This window comes from Azolla caroliniana, unplaced genomic scaffold (genome assembly GCF_043228905.1).
Source record: "Azolla caroliniana isolate FFs.n. ecotype wild unplaced genomic scaffold, voAzoCaro1.0.p SCAF_4, whole genome shotgun sequence".
Classification (NCBI taxonomy): domain Eukaryota; kingdom Viridiplantae; phylum Streptophyta; class Polypodiopsida; order Salviniales; family Salviniaceae; genus Azolla; species Azolla caroliniana.
Window position 1 is genome coordinate 15,559,412 of NW_028230439.1, and position 25,341 is coordinate 15,584,752.

Consider the following 25,341-nt stretch of genomic DNA (forward strand, 5'->3'; position numbering starts at 1 on the left):
TGCATGTCGGATCCGGGCGGGACCACCAGGGTCATGGACCAGGAGGGAAGGAGTTGTCGAGGACCCGAATCTTTCGGAGCTTGCCGCGTTGCCGACCGGTTCGATCCCGGATACTCTCCGAACGCAATTGGTAACCGCACGAGAAGCGAGAGAGCGCACCCTCATCCTTGCCGCCCCTTTGGCCCGTATGTACAAGGGGCCCAAAAGAGGCACGAGACGCGGCCCGGTTAACCGCGCCCGCACACACGCACACAAATTTGAGGCCGACATTAATGTTTTATAAATTTCAGGGAGAGATTGACCATCACATGAAAAGCCTCTTCAAAGCTATATATGTATGTACATATATGTGCCTATCTATCTATCTATCTACACATGTATGGATACATGAGAGTGACAGTGTGTGTTTTATTACTTCGATGTTTTCTTCCCTCAAATAGAACCCCATATTTTGAACAAAGAATCCGTTATCAGTCGTTCCTGGGCATTTCAGGCAATGTAACCCTTCTTGGGTCTCTGAAGAGACTTAGCAAGAATAAGATTTGTTTAATCTAAATTTCACATGGAAAATGTTTTTGCTAAACGAGGAGAATGATCAGAAGAAGGTGGTTACCATATAATGGAGATGTTGGCTTTGTGGGTTTACTCAAGTCTTGCGCCAAAGAGAAGGACCTTCAAAAAGGCACGAAAATCCATTCCAACATCCGAGAACATTATCGGTGTCTTGAAATGAGCCTGTACATAGCAAATTCTTTAATTAGCATGTATGCCAAATGTGGAGATTTCCCGAAAGCAAGAGAAGTCCTCGAAGAAATTCCGACTCGGAATGTTGTCTCTTGGAATGCATTAATATCTGGATATACCCATCAAGACCAATTCAACGAAGCATTGAAATGCTTTGAAGAGATTGAGCATGAGGGTCTTTTCCCAGATGAAATCACCTTCATTTGCATGTTAAAATGTTGTGGTAGAACAAGGGCTATAGAGAAGGGAAAATGGATCCATGATGAGATAATGAAGTCTAATCGAGGCTTATTGGATAAGCATACTCATGTTGGAAATGCTTTGGTTGATATGTATGCCAAATGCGGCGAGTTACAGAAAGCCAGAGAGGTGCTCGAGAAACTTCCAGTTCGAGATGTAGTCTCTTGGAACACACTAATGGAAGGATATAACCATCATGGGCGAGGTCACAAAGTCATGGACTGCTTTGAAAAGATGCGAAGTGAGAATCTCTCTCCGGATGATGTCACCTTCTTGTCCATCTTGAAAGCGTGTGCTAGCACAAAATCTATAGAGAAAGGCGAACAAATTCATGATGAGATTGTTAGGGAGGGCTTACTGGAGAAGAATGTTGTGGTTAGCACTGCTTTGGTAGATATGTATGCTAAATGTGGTATGATGGACAAAGCCAAAGAGGTGCTAGAAGGACTTCTTGTTCATGATGTAGTTTCTTGGAATGCATTGATCACTGGGTATGCTCAAGTGGGCCGACATTATGAAGCCAATATGTGTCTTGAACGTATGAGAAATATGGGTCTTTGTCCTGATGCCATCACATTACTTTCCATCTTGAAGGCTTGTGGTTGTATAGATGCTATAGAAAAGGGAAAGAAAGTTCACAATGAGGTTCTTAGTAGGGGATTCTTAGAGAAGGACATTATACTCGGCAACGCCGTGGTGGTTATGTATGCAAAATTAGGCATGCTTGAAAGAGCTCAGCGCGTTCTAGAAGAGCTTCATGTTCGTAATCTAGTATCTTGGTCTGCGATGATTGCAGGATATGAGCAACAAGGGCAAGATCATGAAGCGGTGAAATGTTTTGAGCAAATGAAGTGTGAGGGCTTATCACCAGATGCAGTCACCTTCATTTCTATCTTGAAAGTGTGTGGTAAAAGTGGAGCCATAGACAAGGGTGAACAAATTCATGAAGAAATTTTGAGAAGGGGATTGCTAGGGAGGGACATAGTTCTTAGTACTGCTTTGGTGGACATGTATGCTAAATGTGGCATAACTGCAAAAGCAAAAGAGCTTCTAGAAAAGCTTCCTGTTCAAGATTCAGTTTCTTGGAATGCATTGATTGCCGGATATATCAAACAAAGGCAAGTTCATGAAGCATTGAAATGTCTAGAACGAATGGAAAGTGAGGGTCTTTATCCAAATGTGGTCACATTCATTTCCATCTTGAAGGCATGTGGAAGCATTGGAGACATAGATAACGGAAAGAGAATCCACAATGAGATTGAAAGCAGGGGTCTTTTACAGAAACATGTTTTCCTGGGCACTGCTATAGTGGATATGTATGCAAAGTTTGGTTTCCTTCCAAAAGCACATGAAGTGCTTGAAAGTCTTTCTATTCGAAATGCAGTATCATGGAATGCATTGATTGCTGGGTGTGTTGAGCAAGGACAAGCTCATGAGGCATTGAATTGTTTTGAACGGATGCGAAGCGAGGGTCTCGCTGTAGATGTAGCCACCCTTATATCTATACTGAAGGCATGTGGTAGCATAGGGGCATTAGACAAAGGAATACAAATTCACTATGAGGTTTCGAGAATGGCACATCTGGAAAAGGATATTTTGCTTCAGACTGCCTTGATTGATATGTATGCCAAATGTGGTAGGCTCGATCAAGCTCATGAAGTGCTCGAAAAGCTACCCATTCGAGATGTTGTTGCTTGGTCAGCACTTATAACCGGGTATGCTGACCAAAAACAAGGTTATAAGGCAATCATTTGTTTTGAAAGAATGCAAAATGAGGGTCTCTTCCTTGATGAAGTTGCATTTTTGTGTGTTCTCACTGCATGTGGTCGTTCTGGACTCTTGTCTGAGGCCGAAGTGGTGTTTGCGAACATGATAAAAAAATATGGCATTTTGCCAATGAAAGAGCATCTTACTTGCATGATAATGACTCTTGGATGCCCAGGGGATTTTGATAAGACCATGTTGGTGATCAAATCAATGCCATGTTCACATCATTCGGCTGTTTGGATTGCATTGTTGGGCGCATGTAAGAAATGGGGAAATTTGGAGCTTGGGATGTTAGCTTTTGATCGAGCAATACAACTTGAACACACTTGTGCCACTGCCTATGTTTTGATGGGAGATATTTTTACTTTGTCGGGCATGCAAGAAAATGCCCAAAATATCGAATCCATGAGGTTTAAATATGCTTCTTCGGAGAAGGACCAAAAACTAATGAGTGGGTGGATGTGACTGGGGAGGTTCATTCAGTTTTTGCTAGGAAGGTTACACAAGGCATCATGAAAATGTGACATACAACGGTGAGAGCAACTGCAACTAGAATATTGCCTATATGTGAATGGTCTACTATATGGACATAATGTGAACTGCATCTGCACTCACCAACACATACAATGGAGAAATCATACATATTATGGTTAATATGCATATCTGCCACAATTCCATATCGCCATGTCACTCACGTAGAGAACCTAACTGTAAATTATGTTGTAGATTGATACTATTATTGCAATAATAAAGAGTCCTATTGTGCGGTAACTCTTGGAAACCATGATTGCAAAAACAAGGATTTGTATAGTTGTAATATCGATACTGAGCATGTCCAACATATGATGTGTTACTTGGGCCCATACATATATGTGTTCCCATTAATGATATTGTACATCCATGTAACGTATGTGTGTATAATCCTACTCAGTGCAATAAAACCATGTGCCTCTCATCAGCAACTCCTCCAAAGATTACTTTGTGGCTATTTAACATCCAAAGCTTTCTTTCAAAACATTTGATACATCAACTTAAAGAAGTTCCAGATTTCCTTGTTCCATTACGGCCAACCATTATTCGTGTTGTTCTGGCCTCATATTCCATGAAGTTTATTGTAGTAGACACTAAGTAAGAATGAGATCCATGATTTCAAGACTTGGACAATTATCTTGCAAGTTCCCACCTTGGTATAATTTACTACATTTCTCTGCCAACATTCCTGTGCTTCTAATGTTAAAAATACTCCAACCACAGAAGATGTTGGGAAGTATTTCAATAGTGCCTATGTTGAACTTTAAATGAGTATAAACAATCCTTTGTTTATCTATTGTCGCCCTTACTCTCCAAAGAGATAGTACCCATTTACTTTATTGTAGTATTTCAATAGGCCTACCTTATTGTAGTAGACACTAAGTAAGAATGAGATCCATGATTTCAAGACTTGGACAATTATCTTGCAAGTTCCCGCCTTGGTATAATCTACTGCATTTCTCTGCCAACATTCCTGTGCTTCTAATGTTAAAAATACTCCAACCACAGAAGATGTTGGGAAGTATTTCAATAGTGCCTATGTTGAACTTTAAACAAGTATAAACGATCCTTTGTTTATCTATTGTCGCCCTTACTCTCCAAAGAGATAGTACCCATTTACTTTTGTTTAGTTGGCCTACCTTTCTATGAATTATGGGACCCACAATATGCTAATGCTAGAGTCTCTTATGAAGAATATTGTCGAACGAGCAGAAACTTGTGTCTATTAAGAATATCCGGGTAGGAGAAACTACAAACCTCGTGACCTCATTGCAAAGACTTAGGAGGCCAGTATAAGCAGTTCTTTAGTCGTTGAAATGAAGTCAGTTAACAATGCATATGTTTCTGAGTTTAAAACATTCATTGCATCATCATCTCCTAGCTTTTGCATGACTAGAGAGATGTGGAGAAAAGAATTGCTAGAATCTATAAGAGGCGAGTAAAGATATGAGAACACGATTATACGTGGGAACAAGGAGATTTCTAGTGAAAGAATAAACATCACCTCATATCTTGTAGGATGAAAACAAACAAAGAATATATTGTTGACATTTATTGTCAGTTAGTACATATCTACAAAAATACTTTTAATTTGCCCATCAAAGTCCACAATAGTAGTTCGCATACAAGATGTGGAGAAAAAGAATCCCATGCCTAATTACAACATCAACATTAGTGACCATGGCAAACTATGGTAAACTCACTTCATAGTGCATCTAATGATTGCCTAGCCTAGTTGGAAAATGAGAAAGTGAAGACATCTACTAATTATAGCATGAAGATTGGTGTTCATGCCTACCTACTATGTTAATTTATCATTCTTTCATAATTTCAAATAAATAACAAATGAAAATCAAATTTATCATAACTTAAAATTTGACAATTGTGTACATATTATTAAAACAAATATGATCCAAATTGTTAAAATGATGACACAATTTTTCTATGAACAAAATGAAAGAGGTGGATGATTCTAATCTAGGAGATATGGTGGAGCCACCAATAAAGAAAATTGAGAGACTTCATTAGCTCATACTTTGCATAATTAGACTTCTTAGTGTTGGTGATGATGACTTTTTTCTTGCACAATCAAACCTTCAAGTGCCAATCCTCTTCGTGTTGGAGATGGTAAGTCCATAAGAATCATTATATAGAAGAAGCCCCAATAATTGATTAACTTGTAACTATATCATCAATTATAGTCCCCATGGATATAAAGTTGTTGTGATGTTGGTCATGTCTTCTACTATTGGAAAGTGATATGCCAATCACCTTAACCTCCCATATTGTTCATCCTCACCTAACATCTTGTTAGATATAATCAATTATCGGCCCCAAGTTGTAAATCTATCCCCATATGTTCTCTTAGAGTGCACATTTTGTGATAGTGCCCCAAATGAGGAGCGACTAGTGTGCAACTCGACCATATGGGTCGGTAAGGTGTTAATCTAGGAAACCGTAGATGTGTAGGACACAATGGATTTAAGAAAGAGTGAAATAGGTAATAGGATTGGCTAATCAAGTCAACTAGAATATTTTGTGGGCAAGTTACAATGTACTTAGTCTTGAAGTATGTGTCATTGACTTCAAGATAAGCACTAGCCTATATCTAGGGACTTGGGTCATATTTGTCAGTAATAGTACTGAGAAGAGCGGAAATTAGTACTAAGAAATGAATATTAGTACTAAGACGAAAAGAGGGTGTAGAACACTCGAGAGAAGGAGAGAGAGAGAGAGAGAGAGAATGATGATGACAACGATATATTATGTGAAAAGAATATACAAGGATGACTAGGAGGCTTAAAACTGGCGTTGAACCGATTTGCTTCGAAATAATGCCTTGTGCCTCCTTTTATAGTGTTCTTCCTGAAGTTTCCAGAATGTTCCAAAGAAATTTGGAATATACATCAATTTTTTATAGTAAAACTATATTATCCTTCGTATTACAACATATAGTTTAATGGTCAAGAGCTCAACATATGTAACATAAGGTCATGGGTTCGACTCTTGCCATATCATGTCAATATTAAATGACAAGTCAGTTAACAAAGAATGAATATCTCCACTACTATGAACTGACTTGCACATTATACTTAGACCAAACATAGAATATAATCCACTTTTTTACACAGTGGTTGGATTGATCATCAGTCCCCACTAAATTTGTAGTGAGCTGGTCCAGATCCCATCTAAGCTCTAAAGTGTGAGTGCATGTAATAGAAGTTTTGTTTTCATATATCTATCTCTGTGGTTGTAACTCTATATACCTATCTAATCGATTCTCAATATTTCTAACACATCTCTATTAATTTTTATTTGGAATAGATCCCCCCTCAAACCCTATAAAAGAGAGAGGAGAGCGAAGGTTAGCTTTAGAAGCTCTTCGTTTTGACATCTTTGCGTTAAGGTATAAATTTTTGGATTTTCCGCTTCGTCTCTACCTCCTCTTCTAATCTGGAGGGTTTCAATGTTCTTCACTACCAAGGGAACTTCTCGCATTCACAACTTAGAGAAAGGAAAGGGGACCGACTAGCTCAAAGAGGAGCTCTTGGTTTCAACATCATGGATGATCTTCTTTGCGTTAAGGTATAAATTTCTTTGACATGTTGAGATCTGATATTCCATTAAAACATGATTCACTAGGTTGTGTCTAAATTAGTTTTTAACATCTCAATGATAGCTTGGCTATAGTGTAGAAATAGCAATTCCAAAGGATTGTCAAATTTCTATAAGAAAACTTTCTTGTGATACCCCTAATAATAATCAGAATACTAGAACATGCATTCTGAAGATTTGGAAAGGTGAATATCTATAATCGAGTTTGCATATCATTCATGTGATAATATTACTTGTCAAGCAGCGCTCGTATCTTTTGAAACCTTACTAATACATTTAAGTTGAATTGTCTGCAAACAACATTGATATAAAGTCTTCTGCATGCATTCATTTACCATAGGTCCACAATCATGTGAATAGGACATTTTTGGCTTGATGAAGATGCAGAGCGCCGGCCCCACATCCATTGTAGCTACTAAAGACCACTAACAAATTTATAATCCACTAACAACGTAAATATGTTTGTGTAGGTAAACAAATCATAACTTGAATCAGAATATGTGTGTGTGCTTTGTATACATACATATATGCTTTTTGTATATTCATTGCATATAATCCATTGTCATCCATATAATCCACCCTTGTCCTCTCTTCTTATGTAGACGGAGACACAAATGGATATACTATTACAAACGAGAGAGAGAGAGATGTTTATGAATTCACTCTTGTAGTTTGCACCATACTAGTTAGAGTTTAAATATCAAGAAATGAGTTTCATGTTGTCCACAATAATATACATACATATATATATATATATATATATATATATATATATATATAGAGAGAGAGAGAGAGAGAGAGAGAGAGAGAGAGATGTTTATAAATCTCGTTGTGCTACATGAATCTTGTTTCCTCCTCTAGATGATAAAGATTTGTGTGAATATAAAACATTTGCTCAACGTCTCTTTCACAAACAACTAATATCAGGCCCATCATTTCCCATATGGTGCTATGAACATACATATAGACTTAGAATTTTCATGGTTTTTTAAAGGGTTAGACATGTGGGTGACTCTTGTGTATGTGGCACACGACTTATAAGCTATGATTAGGTTACTCTTTTGAATGGTTAGGTTGGGTTGAAATTCTTGGAGCATAAAACACATCAAACAAAACTTGTTTTCTCTAGAGTATGCATAGGAAAGGACGTCAAGGTCAGGTCCAGAATCAAGTCTATTGGGAGCGATCGAGATTGTGGTAAAAGTAGAGTTGACATAAGGTGTTTCTATACATGTCTTATTGTTTTTCCTTATCTACTTTTTCAATATATATTCAATGCATATTTTAACTTATTCAACAATGTATGTATTTATTTCCATTCTTCTCTGTGCATGCATTGTTTGTCTCTTCTTCTCTTTTCTATGAGAATATATAAAAGATAATATGATAATGCATGCATTTATATTGCGGGGTTTCAAAAGCAAGAGGACGAGAATATGGAGGTATCACCGACAATGGAGATACACTAGCATGTCTTTGTCATAAGCAAAGAGTTTCAAATGAGACAATGCACATCAAGATGGATTTAATAGAAATACTCATAAAGAAGATAATACAACCGTTGAACACACTCATCAAGTAGAAGTTATTTATAATCCACTAGATATTTTTTTAGGAATTTAACTGACTATTTATAATCCAAGCAAGTTGAGCTCTCGTTAGCCTTATCTTTGGAAATTGGATGTGAGGTGTATGTATGTATAATACATTTTATTTGGACGTGATAATACATTTTATTTACACCGTTGAATGTTTTCCATAAAATCTTGAGTCACTCAAAAGTGTGCTGCCCATTTTTAGAGTTGTACACAAGGCATGCCATTTGATAGTCAAATGAAATCAAAAGCTTTAATACTTAAGAGGAGTCTAGGACAAACAATAATGGTCTTTTGTTTTGTAACGCAAGGGTTGCATTTTGCACTCTAAGAATCTCAAGACTTCGTGGACTTCTAAAATTAACTAATACTTTTAAATTTTTCTCTAGGTTAGGTGATGTAATCTACCCCTGCGTTGGATTACAACCAAGTTAGATCATCATTATCAGTACGTTAGAATATATTTACCAGGTTAGATGTGGGTTACAATATATTCACCAAATTATATGCATCTCAATAGCCTGGTTAATTGGGTTAGATCGTCATCATAGCTAGGTTAAAGTATATTTTCTGGGTTAGAAATAATAGGCCTATGATTTGCACTTTGCAATTGAATCTTGAAACATACCCTATATTGTCCATTTCACAATTCGCCTTGCTACTTCTAATTATTGTGTGATTATATAGATAGACACAATCACATGCGTGTGATGAGTTTTGAGTCTTAACATTGGTGTGATTTTTTTATAAATTTGAAGAATGAAGTCAGACAATAACAAAACCTAGCACCTACGACAATAAACTTTAAAGAAGATCATGAAACTTTTTAGTTATATGGTCACGGTTACGTGCACCCATAGTACGATACCAATAAATCAAAATCCTAATTTGGATCCTACTGACACATAATGATCAATTTATACATCCATTTGTGGGCGGATTTGACTATCTTATTTCCAAGTGTATGTTACGGCAAAATTTGAGGCCAAGTTAATGGATTTGTATACAAAAAATTGGAAATATCTATACCATAATCAACGATTTAGTGGTAAGGTATCACTAGATCATTGATTTGCATCTATACAAAAATTTGAACTATCTGTACCATTATCAATGAGTTGTAAATTGTGTTCTAGGTACCAATATTTACGTAGTTAGTGACAAGGTATGGCCACATTAAGTGATAGATGGGAACCAAATTTATTATCATTCTGTCTTTATAATCTCCATGTTAGAGTAATCACACTTAACAAATTACAACTAGTAAGAATCGGCAAGAGTTCAGTTTGAGCTGAATTAAATCATAAACCATAGCTTAGCATGTCTATTTCATTAAAAACAAATTGTAAACTATTTAGTTTGGCTTAAAAGTTAGGGTTAAAGGTTTAGTTTGAGTCTTTATTGAGTTAACGGTTTTTTAATTCTTTTGGCAGGCACAATGGAGGATATTATTAAGGGAAAAGTACCAAGATACCCCTGGAAGTTCGTCTATTTACCAGAAGGCCCCTGGAAGTTCCAAATTTACCAAACTACCCCTATGTCCAAAAAATTACGCTTTATAAAGTAATTATACACTCAAATCTTTGGTAAATAGGGCCAAGCCCTATTTACCAAAGATTTGAGTGTATAATTACTTTATAAAGCGTAATTTTTTGGACATAGGGGTAGTTTGGTAAATTTGGAACTTCCAGGGGCCTTATGGTAAATAGACGAACTTCTAGAAGTATCCTGGTACTTTTCCCTATTATTAAATATATAAATTATCTTGTATATAATCTTACTTTGAGGTTTCTTTTAAGTTTAAAAAAACTCTCCAAAAGTTAATAATAATAATAAAGTCAACTCGAGCTAAAACCAAACTACAACTTAATGGCATGTAAATTTTTTGAACAGTTAGGTTTAAGCCTCAAAAGTTTGGTTTGAATGGTTATGTCTTCACGGGTTCATGGTTTGGTTTGAAAGGTTTTGAGACTCCAAAACCAAATGAACCATTATGATTGCTCCTTAAATCTATATTGAAGAGGCCAAATGTTAGTTGGGCATGTCTTCTGGATCTACTAATGATGAAACATTATTAATTATTATAGCCCAAATGGTAGGAGCCAAGGCATTCCTCTTACCTAAGTTTATTGATGAGGAAGAACATCACTGATGATTGATAGATATCTTGACAATTGAAAACCTTGATGTTGAAATGGACGATGAGGTGTGAGTTGCAAGAAATGCATAAAGTGGTTTATTAGATAATGATGTTTGTAGACAAGTTTTTCGCTTCTTTCCCCAAATTGAGAGAATTCAATGCAAGTTCCACAAACCAACATTTTGTTTTCTATTGGGCATCAAAAGCTAAGCCATCATGGATCTATTAATGATTGATTGAGAGAGAGAAAGAGAGAGAGAGAGAGGTGGCTCGTTTTATCATGGGGTTATTTGATGCCAAGACAGTGGGTGTTTGCACAATTAAGACAGGTTGACCTAAAATTAGAGATGGAGATCATTTTCCTATTTTTGAGGTATTGAGGATTGAGTCATAATTGGGATATGCACAATGCTTTTATATCTAATGGTTGGCATGGAGTCAAAGAATATCTACAAAAGTTGAAGACAATAGTAATGTGTCAATTTTCTTTATCGGAGGAAGTGGAAATTCTTTACTCCGTGGAGTGTTCATTCAAACATGTTCCATTACCCATATAGTTAGTGAGTGACCATACTCCATCCACCACCCCCATAAATAAAAGATACAACATAGTCATGACTCATAATGTATAATGTGTGTGTGACGAAGAATATATGTAGAAAGAAGAAGAAAATAAAAACGAAACCCTAAAGCTGTGTAAAGGATGGATTGGAATAAAACGAAATTTCAATCCCTGCTTTTTTTAGGCACTTTCCAAACAAGGAACAAAGAATAGGATAAAAGGAATTTTCCATCCAGGGCGAAGGGAGAGAGAGAGAGAGAGAGAAAGAGAAGAGGAGGTGCTGTGTGGATGTTGCGTTTTCGATGTTACAAGAGAAAGAAGAAGAAGAAGAAGAAGAAGAAGATGTGGTGTGGTGTGGTGTGTGTGTGTGTGTGTGTGTTGCTTGCAGGTAGTAGTCACCGGCGACATCAACGACAAAATAAAGGGAAAAGCGTTTCAGATTAAGCTGTACACATAAATAAACAGGGAGAGAGAGAGAGAGAGAGAGCAGTTCGGATCGAACGAAGAAGAACGGTGGGAGGAGGGAGGTATATGTAGTAAGTAAAGTAACATACATAAGAAAGTAGAAGACCATAATATCATGGATGCAGGTGGGCATAAGAATAGCATGATGACCACCAGGAACAGAGTCTTCTCCAAGGAGCGCATGAGAGTTCTTATTGCTCTCTGCGAAGCCCTAATACCTTCTCTCCCCGTTATTAGTAGCCCTAACTCTAACTCTCAGATAATATCTGATTTTTACAAGCTCTCCGCATCTTCAGATGGCTTACCCCAACAAGTACGTGCGTTGTTGTAATCCATAATGATTTATTTATGGAGAGATGGTTAATGTTATTCTATATATATAGTGTTATAAATACATCATACAAACAAACAAACATGTCTTGCACTTAAATCAATTACCTATCTATATTTTTAGGTCGCCCATTGCATGGCCAAATATCTTCGGCCTGCGGATTTTGAGAAGATTGAGATGTTGTTGTGGATCCTGTCCACACGTTTGGGGACTCTGGCACTCTCGGGGAAAAGATCTTCTTTGACATGTGATTACAAAGCCTTCCATCGCCTCCCAGTCACAGATCGTGAGAAAATCCTCCGGAACTGGACCCTTGGATCCCCTTTTTCGGCATTGAGACTTCCCTTTGTCTTATTAAAATTGTTCATTCTCCGAGAGTTCTATTCCAAGGTGCATTATTTTGAATTTCCATTGATTGCCCAATGTTAGAAATGCTTCGATTTAATCTACAATAAAAACTTATTAACAGAAATGCAATGCTTAGTGACAAACCACAGATTCATAATAAACTCAACAACGATGAAATGATCTGAATACAACCACACATAACATATATGTATGTATGTATTGGTAAATTATGTATCGTGGTCGATGTTCAGGTGGATGAATCTGGAAGGAATCTGATTGTTTGGCCGGCCATCGATTATTGCGGACCTGATCCCTTGCTCCTTAATATAACAGAACGAGACGAATGTGACATGATCCTCGAGAGCCGAATTGTGGACATGACAAAGATCACCCCAAGAGGCAAACAAATACTCAGCACAGAGCTGGGCATGAAAGCGGTGAAGATGAGACCACGTATTTGTACAACAAAGATAAGGAACGAGAAGAAAAAGAAAGAGAGGATGCTGACGAACATGAGGCTTGAAATGAAGGCGGATGTGGTGGTTATAGGGTCAGGGTGTGGAGGCTCGGTGGTCGCGGCAAAGCTTGCTGAGAAAGGATACAAGGTAGTAGTTATGGAGAAAGGGAAGTATGTCCCGCGTGTCGAGAACCGCCTCTTAGAGGGTGCCGCCTCTACAGATCTCTACGAGCTCGGCTCAAATCTCTCCACTGACGATCTGAGCGTGTTCATATTCGCGGGGGCCACTGTTGGCGGGGGATCAACCGTCAACTGGTCAGCAAGCTTCAAGACACCGGCCCATGTGCGGCGAGAATGGGCGGATCCCAATGGCCACCACAGGCTCCACCTCTTTGAGAGCGAGAGATATAGCCGAGCCATGGACGAGGTGTGCAAAAGGATGGGTGTCCAAGAAGAAGTGGAAGGTGGCCCAGCTGCAGAGAGTCTGGCTAATGCGATGCTTCGGAAAGGGTGTGAGAAGTTGGGGTTGGATGTTGGTTGGGTCCCGAGGAACGCGGGGCCCGATCACCTCTGCGGTTGGTGCGGCATGGGCTGCAAGAGCGGGGGCAAGATGTCCACGGGTCGCACTTGGTTGGTCGATGCCGCAAGCCGAGGGGCGCTCATCCTCTCGGGTTGCGAGGCCAGGAGAGTGAAGATGGAGAGAACTGCTGCTAATGTTGCTGGGCCTGGTACGGAGCCCCCCCACATTATTTCTAGGAAGAAGAAGGAGATTCAGAAGAAAAGATGGAGAGCTGTGGGAGTGGTGGCCAGAGTTGTGGCGAGCAGGAGGAATGCTTCTCGGCTACTACTAGATGAAGGGGAGGAGGAGGAGGAAGAGGAGGAGGAGGAGGTGGAGGTGGAGGTTGATGTAGCGGCCAAGGTTGTAGTGGCTGCTTGCGGTGCCCTTTGGACGCCCCCGTTGCTATGCCGGAGTGGGCTTCGGAACAAACACATTGGGCGGCATCTTCGTCTCCACCCGGTCATGTTCTTGTGGGGTTACTTCCCGGACGCCCCTGATGACATGAAATCGTACCGAGGCGCCATCATGTCTTGCGTGTCTCGGGAGGCAGGCAACTGGAGCACATCAGGTTATGGGGCGTTGCTCATGGTCCCTGCCCTGCACCCTGGAGCCTTCGCCGCCGTCTCTCCCTGGCTCGGTGGCCGAGACGCCAAGGATACCATGCTCCGTTTCTCCAAAACCGCCTACCTCATCGCCATCACCCGCGACTCTGGGGAAGGCGGGCGCGTGTGGGAGGACAAGAAGAAGAACCTCCATATCTCCTACAAGGTGTCAGGGGCGGATGGAGAGCACATGCTGACGGCTACGGGCTACGGTCTCCGGATCCTGGCGGCAGCGGGGGCGGCCAGGATTGGAACCGGGAATGTAGATGGCGCCTCCCTGCACTTACAATCACACTCACACTCACACTCGTTGGGCCGCAAAAGCAGCAGTAGCAAAGAGGAAGAGGAAGAGGAAGAGAAGGTGAGGGAGTTTGCATGGCATGTTGGGCAGACGAGCTCCATAAGAAGGGCAAGGGGTGGAGGTGGCAACCGCACGCTGCTGGCGTCGGCTCACCAGATGGGGTCGTGCCGCATGGGTTGTCGACCCACTTCCTCTGTCGTAGATCCCTCCGGCGAGACATGGGAGGCCAGCGGCCTCTTCGTGGCAGACACCAGCGTCTTCCCCACAGCGTCGGGCGTCAACCCCATGGTGACCGTTCAGTCCATCGCCCTTTGTATATCTCAATCCATTCTCCACTTCCTCCTCCAAACCTCTAGCTAGCTACGATTTTAAAAAGGGTAGGTAGGAAGGAAGGAAGGAAGGAGCGGCCCCTACCCAATTTCTTCTCCTCCTTCCCTTCCCTTCCCTTCTTCTTCTCTGTGTATCTCCCGAGTCCCAAGTTCCAACAACCCTACATTATTATATTGGCATTGCCCAAATGCTCGCTCTCTCCTCACTTTTCCTCAAAACCAACCCCTATGTATGTATTTTATTATGTTAGTTACTAGGACTCTACTACTACTATGGCCATGGCCGCATGGCGCATATAAAAAGTTCTGACTTACATAATGAAGACCTCAACTCCTATCTCCTATCTATTATTAGCTTTTGTTCTTTTGAGCACACACTTCCATATGTATACATACATATGTGCTTTACTCAGCAACATATTAATTAACATATACGTATGTGTTTTACTCGGCCACAAATTAATTAACATATATGTATGTGTTTTACTTAGCCACATACTAATTAACAATAAGACACATCGTGGATTTCTCGCTTCGTCTTTTGTCCTTCGAGAGAGGTAACAAGTGTATGTGTTAGTTGTTCTTATGGTGTTTGGAATGTTAGATAGAAAATCAATCATTTGTTTGCAGGGCCATCATGTTGATTTAAATTTTTCGATAATTTGTTCATGTTTTACTATTTGGTAAAATGGTGAGATTACATAGCTTAAGTTTAAGTGGTAAGGTTGTGGCATTGAGACTAGAAGGTCATGAGTGGAAAACCCTTACATTTTCGTTTAGCATCTAGTAAAGCAAAGCATTAAGTGAAATTCGATTGTTACGGATCCACCCTTCCCTTCTTCATAGTTATTTAAAAAGAGAGAGAGAGAGAGAGAGAGAGAAACTAACTACGACCCTAGTAGTACTAGGCATAGATTGACCCATGCATGATATTCTTGAGATTCAACATCCGTAATATTCGTTGTATTCGAGAATAGAAAATGGCCCTAAGAATATTATAAAACCATTCGTTTACATATACATATACACACATACATACATACACATACATATATACACACATACACAAACATATATATACATATACACACACATACATAGATACATATATACACACATACATAGATACATATACACACACATACATAGATACATATACACACACATACATATATGTGTACACAGACATACATCAATAATTAATTAACTCATTAATATAATAATTAATTTACTATTAACTAATTAATTCACTTAAACATTAATTGATTCACTAATACATTAATTAATTTACAAATACATATCTTAATTCATTAACACATTAATTAATTCATTGGAAAATATTAGTTAATTAATTAATAATCAATTAATGCATTAATAATTAATTAATTAGGGCTTTGGCAAAACTTAGGGTTTTAGTGAAACTCTGAATTTGCAGCGGACAACAGGATGTAGGATTACATGAGAGGGAGTCGATGACGCAGGCTGAAAAGAAGAAATTTTGTTGAAATTAGGATTATGACAAAAATTAGGGTTTTCTGTCGAAACCCTAATTTTTGGCCGAGAACAGGATATAGAGGGAAGTGAGGGTGTAAGTAGCACACAGGGAGTAGGGTGAGGCGTCTTCGCTTCCTGTTGGCCACTGTTCACTTGCTCGTAAATAAAACACAATTTTATTTTTTTTATTTTTTTTTTAATTTCAAAAAAAAGAAGAAAACGAATATATTTACGTGTATTCGTATGGATTCGTGGGGCAGGCCCCACGAATGTGAATATTTCAATCTATGGTACTAGGTATAGAGAGTTATCTTCATGCCAAGTCTAGATCATTTTAAGAATAAGAAAGGCTCCATTTGCAATAGTTTGAATTTTTAGCAACATATCTTCTCCGATGATGAAAAGCGAATTGTTTTGGAAACCAAAGAACACTTGATGAATGTGAAAGGTTTAGGACCAATCTATAGGCTAGTAGCCTAATAGATGATATGCATGCGCTGGATATAAGTATATGACACTTTAAAATAGACAATGCCCTTTGGATCAAGGAAAGTTTTCATCCAAAACATGTTCATGTGATGACGAAAAGTAAGCAATCCATTTTATGTCAGAATTGAGAGGGCACATTCCTTGATCCATGTTGAATCGAGTACAAACCCAAACACTTTTTTCTTGAATTCACAATGCGTACGTTTGTATAAAGTTGTGACTCATTTATCTACAAACTAAATATAAGTGTGTTGAATCCGTTATGACGAATGCTTTCTCGAGTTAAAATACTTGGAGCAATGACAAAATAATAATTGTATTTACGACTCACGAGGCATGTTAACAAAGTTGTGTGCATCGGTCTTGAGAAGTTGATATCATCAACAACGTAGAAAACTTTCTTTCTCATTCTCATTTTTATATTTTGACCAAACCTCAAGAGTTTCAGTGTTTGATTCTAATTGGTTCAATTCTATAATCTATTGCTTTAATGGATTATAGCTTATATGTTGCCATCACAAGAACTATTGAATGTTATTATTGGTATGATGCAATTAGTGCAATTGAATGTTCCAAGGTAAATAAAAATAAGTGGCACTTGAATGTTCCCAACAATCTCCTCCCATTTTGAGGTTTGGAAAGGTCAAACATTGCAACAAAAAGTTCTAGGCTCTAGCCTTTGATACCCATGTAGATTGATATTTCAACAAATTATCCCAACGCCCCAAAATTTGATATTGTAACATTCGTACGAATGTATACAACAATCAAACCACTTTATATTATGATAAACAACACATGCGTGAATTTTGCCCAATGATTGTCTTGAGAAAAGCAAATCCTAAATATGAAACTTGGGTTTTGTTTTTGTTTATTACTTGCTATATGTGCTATATGTGTCACTACCAACAATGATGTTTGCATTGGCGCAAAGGATGCAAGTGTAATAACAAGATGAGTGGACACAAGAGGGTCTAGGGGATAGTGAATAGCAAGAAAGTTAAAAGCCTTGTGGCCACACTAGTGTGAAAGGGGCCCAACACTTTGTAAAAGACTACAAAGGTCATTTTATGCCTTCATAGTTCTTTTTTTCATCCTTTAAGATTTAGACTACAGTTTTTTTCCCATAAATAGTAATGTATTCATTACCAAAGTCAATAGAATAGGCTAGAGATTTTCTCCTGTTTTTTCTTTTTTCTTTTCTCTTTTTCCTTTTAGTAAATAATGGCTTTCATTATGAAAGAAAAACATAGAGTCATGGTTAACTTACAAGTTACAACAATAACCCTTATAGGGATCCAAATACTACAACGACGACAAACACAATCCTACCCTACACACCAATTCAAATGTCGAATATGATGATATGTGTGTGGCCTTGCAGAGTTCTCTCTCTTCATGGTTGAGATATCGTGACTTCTCTAGCATTGTCAATTGCCACAAAAGAAGTCCTTTCAACTTTACAACATATTTTCTCATCCCAACTTGTGAATTAAAAGTGAAGGTATTCCGCATATTCCAATTGAACCATAGCCCTCAATACCTCAAAAAATAAAAAATAATTTGGAAGTGAGGCATTGGTTCACTATTCTCCATATGTGCCTAATATGTTCCAATTCCACCAAAACAAAAGAAACCCATCCCTTACCAATATTTCTTTTGTTTAATGCATCCCCCAATGGTAAAGCTCCGACTATAACTCTCCAAATGAATACCTTAGCTTGGAATATCAAACGAGAACACCAACCTGCCTTGATCGCATGAAACCACCAGGTAATGGGCTTACAAAAACCCCATATCTTTATAACCCTTTCTCTTCATCCACTTATGTTTGTCAATCAACTTGTGATAAACATTGTTTGTTGATATCATAGTCAATCTCCTATTTCCACCAAATGTCCAATCAAACTCTTTAGATCCCCCATCTAAATTAGAAACTGGCTCATACAATGATAATAATCCGTGCAACTTATCCAAAATAAAGGTGTAATATTTTGGAATACAAATTGTTGATCTTGTTGTTCGAAAGATCATTAATCTTGATTGTGACACCAACTTCTAGACATCCATTAAATTGAACTTGGTTAAGAAGATATTTACTTTCCCATCTCAACGATATTGATGTCGCCAAAACCTCCATTTGTAATGAATTAGTACATCCCCTTTCTTGTGGAGGATGTCATTGCACAAAATCCAACATACTTTGCCAAGATGTCAACAAATGATTAACTATCAGAGACCCTACACATTTGATATCCCAATAGCTTCAACCGTCATGTTTCCAAGTTGAGTTCTTGTATTCTCTATAAAGTATGCCGGCATTTCCATCCAAGGTTGTATATCCTCAAACATAAATAACACGTTCGCGTTCACAAGTGGAAGGATTGCGCATTCCACTTGTAGAATCTTCTTGAAACTATCCAAATATACCCTCTCTACAAAAATTGGATGCACTAGTATCACATGTTCCACAACTTGATTAGAATTTGCAAATATAAAAATACATGATAGGTCTACAAGTGGAGATCATTAGAAATCATGCAAGTTTGGATGTGTTGATAAGTTAATGTAGGCATAATAAAGTTCAACAATGTCTCAATATGTCACTAATGTGCGACATGGGAAACACTAAGTTAAAGATTTATATTAATTTGGTAAGTTTTAGAAAAATACGAGGTGTACTTGTAACCATACTAATAAAATGAGTTATAATTTATACTTTGACCCATACTTGCATGTATATAATTGTGCACAATGTAGGATAGTGCACTTTAGGATAATATGATAGGAATAACTAACTTATTAAAGTATTTAATACTTGTATTTAAAGTTGATCTAATCTATTCCTCAATTTGTTCGTATGGGATCAAACCATATGTATATAATTGTGGATAATGTAAGACAATGAACTTTAGGATAATGTGTTGGAAATAACAAACCTATTAAGGCTTTCATACTTGTATTTAAAATTGATCTAATCTATTCCTTAGGTGATTCACACGGGATCAAACTTTGAACGATAACACTAGTGGAACTACAAGCGTATAAAAACATGCAGATAACGATAGTGGAACCATTATTAACACACTACACAATCTAAGTAGCAATGGAAGAGAAACATAATAGTTTTAACAATAGAAGACAAAGATCCATAATAACAACATGGACAATCATGGCAACAATTCTACGACCATGTTATTTTAAGGTAAACTTTGACTAAAATCAGCCTCAATTTAAACTAATTCATGTTTCTCCATAAATTTGGTAGTCAGCAATGCACATGGTGAAACCAATGTCATAAGTATACTAACCAAGTATATAAAAATAAAATTGAAACATATAGAAGATTATAAAGAATAGAATCCACCAAATAAAACCCAACATTTGTATAAATAATGTGAATTCCAAACAATACATTTCGCATTTTTAAAAGAGTCTATTACATAGCAAGCAAATCGTCAATGTCATTTTCTTCATCATCCTGTATAGAATTCTCTTCGCCATATTGAGTTCCTGTTTAAAGTTTGTGTTTTATACAGGAACTTGATACGGCGTATCGAGTTCCTGAGTGCTAAAACATATTTACAAAAATGTCCATAGTGTCAGAGGCTTACCTGGAGTCCTGGCGCTCGATTTTCTTTGAAGACATGGTTGATCTTGTCGATGTTTAGGTGGAGATCTCACTTTGGTGCTTCGTGCTCTGTGTGCTTTGTTTGCTCTACGTTCTCTTGTGCTTTGTTCTACGCGTGTGCTTTGTGTGATTGAAATATGAGGTCTTCCTATTTATAGGGATTGACCACAACGGTTAAAGTAACCACAATCACTTCAACTAGGGTTGGCAAGCTTGAGGTTAGTTAGTTAGTAACCACATTAACTTTAACTAGAGTTACTTATGAATGCATCAATGATTAAATAGTCAAACTAACATATTGATGATTATTTTATAGTCAAACTAACATACAATGACTTTGAAGGTCATGAAGGAAACAATGATAGAGGTTCATGAATGAACCAATGATTGATTACTCAAAGCAACATTTTTATGACTCTTAATTGCTTTGTATTAAAGATGTGGCCATGAAAGAACCAATGATTGAAATGTCTTATATTTAAAATGGTGGGCATGAATGGACCAATGATTGAGAAGTTCTATATTAAATATGGGTGCCATTAATTAACCAATGATTTTAACTTTAAACCAACATATATATGGCTTGGTAATGATTGTAATTATATTATACTTGATTAAACTTTATACAGACTAGTTTAAGTAATTATTAACATGTTGAATATAATTATTATATTAAAAATAATTTCTTTATGTATTGTATTAATATAATATTAAATAATATAGACATTATATTGAGGGAGCTTCTATTTAGAGAGGAGTTTATGTTTTGAGAGGAGGATATGTTTTGAGAGGAGCTTATCAGTTTTTTATGTTAGCCTAAGCACATAACTTAAAGAGCTCTGTGTGGACCTTAAGCCATGAGTGAAGACTCACCCTCACCGTTCTCGATTGAAGAATATTGATTGTCATCAGACTCTTCGTTTTCTACCGAAGAGTATTGTTTGTCGACAGACTCACCATTTTCTACTGAAGAATATTGTTTGTCGATAGACTCACCATATTCTATCGAAGAATATTGTCTGAGCTCATCTTCACCTACAACGAATGTGAATAATGACACATGTGAAGAGTTCTCTATTGAAGAATACGATATTAATAAAGATACGGAGAATGAAGGTAGTGCCAATGAAACATCAAATATCATGGGCGATGGTAACAACAAAGAATTGGATCGTAACAAGGTTATGCCAACTTCTATGCAGGAAGAGAAATCTGGAAGCCCTATGCATATTACAAGAATCCCACGAAGAATTCGTCTAGCTAGATTTAACTTGGTGACATCAGATAAACAGATTGGATTTGATGTCAAAAAAATATGTTGTGCCCGTGGTTGTATGTCTATGATTGGAAAATCAAAGTTGCGAGAATTAAGACGATACTATTTTTCGATGACTGGTGATGATCAAGACACTTACCTCGGGTCACATATGCAACTAGTGTTTGACAAATGTACGGGGATCAAACTATCATTCGAGTATTATATCTTCCATGCGCAACAGATATGTAGAGTTGCATTCAAAATTGCGTTATGTGTTAGTAACATGCGGCTACATAGAGTACACCAACATCTACTTAGTGGGGATCAGATGCTCAATTGTAAAGAGGTTCCAAGTATGAAAGGTGCAATTGGAAGACATGCTATTGGTTGGATGAAAACTTACTTTCAATTAAATTGTGAAGTAAGGCCCACTACAGGTAGGATGCACCTCTCTGATAATTACACACGTCGGGAAGTTTATGATGTCTATCGATCTGATATGGTGGGCTCACGTAATAAGTTTGTCACATATAGCCAATTCACAAGATTATGGAGAGCTCGGTTTTCAAATGTTATCATTCCACATAAAGTACGCATGGGGTATTGCTCCATTTGTGCAAATCTTAAAAGTTTGGCTAAAGGTGCAAAGACATCAATGGAAAAGGATATGAGTAAGAAGTTACTACAGGAGCATCGTGAGGCACAATCGTTAGAACGAAAGAAGGCGATGCATCATAGAGAGAAGTGTTTGAAGAGGCCCACACAATACATGTGCTTAATGATAGATGGTATGGACCAGAAGAAGACGTGCTTGCCGCAAATGCGGAGGCTCCCCAAAGACGTCAATGATGAGTGCCTTGTTCAAATGCACTTGGTGGGATGCTTGGCTTATAATAGGTCAGTTGGACCTCACGTCTTCATTACATAACCCAATGTTCATAGTGACCCTAACCTAACAGTTACAATGATTCACCGAGTTTTGACGTCTTGGGGCCAACCATTCCCCCTTGTTCTATACATTCAATTGGACAATACTGCTAGAGAGAACAAAAATTCAACCGTGTTTGGCTATCTAAGTATGTTGGTCAACCAAGGATTGTTTAGAAACGTGAAAGTCAATTTTCTTTTGGTTGGCCACACACATGATCATATAGATCAGATGTTTAGCACATTCTCCAAACAGTTGTCTCGGCATGATGCTTTCACATTACCTAAACTATTTGATGTCATTTGTGATGCATATACACCACGCCCAAAAGTGTTACACTTGAAGGAGGTATATGACTTTAAGAGATATATATTAGATGGGGGTGTTGGGAATGATAAAGTGCTTGCCCAGTTAAACAATATAAGCTTCAATCACATTTTTATGATAAAGAAAAATGAAATAAGTGGTTCTACGCTTTTGTATGCTAAACAATATTCATCTTATACAACATGGGAACCTGAAGGTGGTTGCCAGTTATTACTTTGTATGCCGAGTACAATTGTCCATGGGGCTAAACAAATGCCGATTGAGAAGAAAGGACAGTTGCATAGTGACTTGGTATCGGAACAAAAATGGTTATGGCTCCAAGCCTTAGAAGAAAAAAGAAAGCATATTGAGGCCGCCAAGAAATATGCCGCACAACAAGACACGTCATGGTGGGATGTATTTTTTAGTGATTAGAAAGGAATTATAGACAATTGTGTATTTGGTGATAATTGGAATTTGGAAACGCCATTCACATGGTCCCTACAAGATGATTGTGTAAATAAAACTCCGGAGCAACCAAAAAATGCAATTAATGGCAGTTTGGTCCATCCACAACAAAGAGATATTTATGTGGGACCAAGGATGACCAAAGCAGCCGAAGCTAGATGGCAATGCAATTTGCAAGAGCTTGTGGCGGGGATGTTGATTGCAACGCTAGTTGATGAGAACTCACATGGCCACCAATTTTGGGTAGGTAAAATTCTAGAAGTGCCAATGCATGAAATAGAAAACACTATCAAGTCTATAAACGTTCATTGGTACAACACTAGAAGTGCAAATGCTTTTACAGGTAAGTATACATTGGAGATGATTGAATGCCCAACAACAAGGAGAGGTAGGAAGAGGAAGCAAAACATTCGTAACACCTCGACCCTTGATATCTCTGATGTGGATATCATCGTGTACGACTTCACGCTTACAAAAGTTGGACGATTAAGGAAGTCAACAATAGATATAATAAAAGAAAAATTACCAAGTCTACAAGCTGGCTTGAGTAGAAGGAAAACGAGATTTGTTACATATAATCTAGAGTCAAACCATTTGATTTATGACGAAGATAATTGTTGAGAGACAAGCTCAACATCGGCCGGATCGGCTGAAGAAGCCGAGGACCGGATCGGTTGGGACCGATCGGTTAGGCCGAGTGCGTAAACCGGTACGCAGACCGGTGTGTAGGTAGGGCCGGATCGGTGCGGAAACCGGGAGGCTGTTAGGAAAGATATTCCGTGAGGAATACATTTGGGAGTTAGTGTAGGAGCTCTTAATGAGCATTGAAGTACTGTCAGTACTTCTATCAGTCCTTCTAGGACTTGTATAAAAGTGTTCATTGAACACACATATGTATAGAGTCGTGAATAGAGGTTGAATATAGTTCTTGTGTTTTCTCTCTCTCACTCCCTCTGTCTCTCCCGCGTATACTGCGTAAGCTCAAGCTCTCCATTAAACCTGAGTTTTGTTCCTTCTGTTCGGTCTTCACACTTGCTTCCGCACGCTACTTTTTACATGGTATCAGAGCGCGAGGGTTGAGAACCTCTTTGCAGCCGACACAACTTGACGAAGAAGAACAAGAAGAACGATGGATAGAGGCATGGCGAGCTCGCTTCCAACAAAGAAGCTCGACAGAACCAACTACGCGTCTTGGTCCTACAAGATGCACTAGTACCTGCTCGGGCACGGCTACTGGAGTTATGTCGAAGGAGCTAATGATGCGGCACCCGAATCGACACACAGAGACTTCCCGTCGTGGGAGCAATCGGCGAGCAGGGTATTATACTGCTTCGCGTCGTGTGTGGGGGAACAACTATTGAGCTATGTTCGAGATTCAAAGACGCTGAAGGGTGCTTGGGAAAATCTGAAGAAGATTTTCGCCGCGAGCACCACAGCAAGGAAGCTTCAACTCCGACAGGAGTTGAGCAACCTACGACAACGCGACTTGTCGGTGGTGGACTATACCTCGAAGATCAAGGATATCTGCGACTCCCTCGCCTCCATAGAGGTGAACATCGAGGAGAGTGAGATGGTCCAGATCTGTCTTTGAGGTTTGGCGTCAAAGTTCGGGGCGTTCCGAATGGCTGTGTACCCGGGAGAATACGCCGTCCTTTTTCAACTTACAGTCAATGCTCCTGGTAGAGGAGAACCACGCGGGTGCGTCTACAAGCACGCACACCGACAACAGAATGCTGTACACGGAGGGAGATTGGCCCCGTGGACGTGGAGGACGAGGCGAGTCGGCGCGCAATGGAGACGGCCGACGAGATCAAGGAAGAAGGCACTGAAGTGATGCCGACAGCAACTCTGGACCCTCCGGAAACAGGGGGAGTCGAAGCGATGAGAACTGGCAAGGGAAGGCCATCGCGGAGTGCTGGTACTGTGGCAAGAAAGGCCACAGGGAAAGTGAGTGCTGGAAGAAGCGCACCGATTCGGAGAGAACCGGTTCCGGAAACGGCTCCGGACATGCCGACAAGGGAAACTGGCAGCAATCGCATTACGCCGAAGACTCCGGGAGAGCCGGAGAAGGGTCTGCCTTCGTGACGAGACACGAAGCAAACTCAATAAAAAAAACCACCCCAAGATCGGACGAGGTGTGGTACGTAGACTCCGGCGCGTCAAACCACATGACGGGCCATA

At 38.8% G+C, this 25,341-nt stretch overlaps 2 protein-coding genes across 2 annotated transcripts; both read left to right on the forward strand.

Moving 5' to 3' along the window:
• The first annotated feature begins 455 nt into the window (after nucleotides 1–455).
• LOC147865135 (pentatricopeptide repeat-containing protein At4g18520, chloroplastic-like) lies at nucleotides 456–4,076 on the forward strand. The gene has a single exon (XM_087317888.1). It carries the CDS (start codon nucleotides 592–594, stop codon nucleotides 3,214–3,216), a length of 2,625 nt encoding a protein of 874 aa, XP_087174014.1. The 5' UTR covers nucleotides 456–591; the 3' UTR covers nucleotides 3,217–4,076.
• A 7,698-nt stretch (nucleotides 4,077–11,774) lies between these two features.
• Nucleotides 11,775–17,150, forward strand: LOC147865136 (long-chain-alcohol oxidase FAO4A-like). Its single transcript, XM_087318642.1, has 5 exons — nucleotides 11,775–11,972; nucleotides 12,114–12,380; nucleotides 12,590–14,317; nucleotides 16,459–16,528; nucleotides 17,071–17,150. Exons 1-5 carry the CDS (start codon nucleotides 11,775–11,777, stop codon nucleotides 17,148–17,150), a joined length of 2,343 nt encoding a protein of 780 aa, XP_087174768.1.
• The last annotated feature ends 8,191 nt before the right edge of the window (nucleotides 17,151–25,341 follow it).

What these genes read in the sequence shown, in the direction of transcription:
- LOC147865135 (XM_087317888.1), top strand. Translation starts at nt 592, where the DNA reads ATGATCAGAAGAAGGTGGTTACCATATAATGGAGATGTTGGCTTTGTG.
- LOC147865136 (XM_087318642.1), top strand. Translation starts at nt 11,775, where the DNA reads ATGGATGCAGGTGGGCATAAGAATAGCATGATGACCACCAGGAACAGA. An exon ending in AAGAGGAAGAGGAAGAGAAG is followed by an intron (nt 14,318 to 16,458) that starts GTGAGGGAGTTT and finishes TTGAATTTTTAG; the next exon opens with CAACATATCTTCTCCGATGA. An exon ending in ACACTTGATGAATGTGAAAG is followed by an intron (nt 16,529 to 17,070) that starts GTTTAGGACCAA and finishes AATGGATTATAG; the next exon opens with CTTATATGTTGCCATCACAA.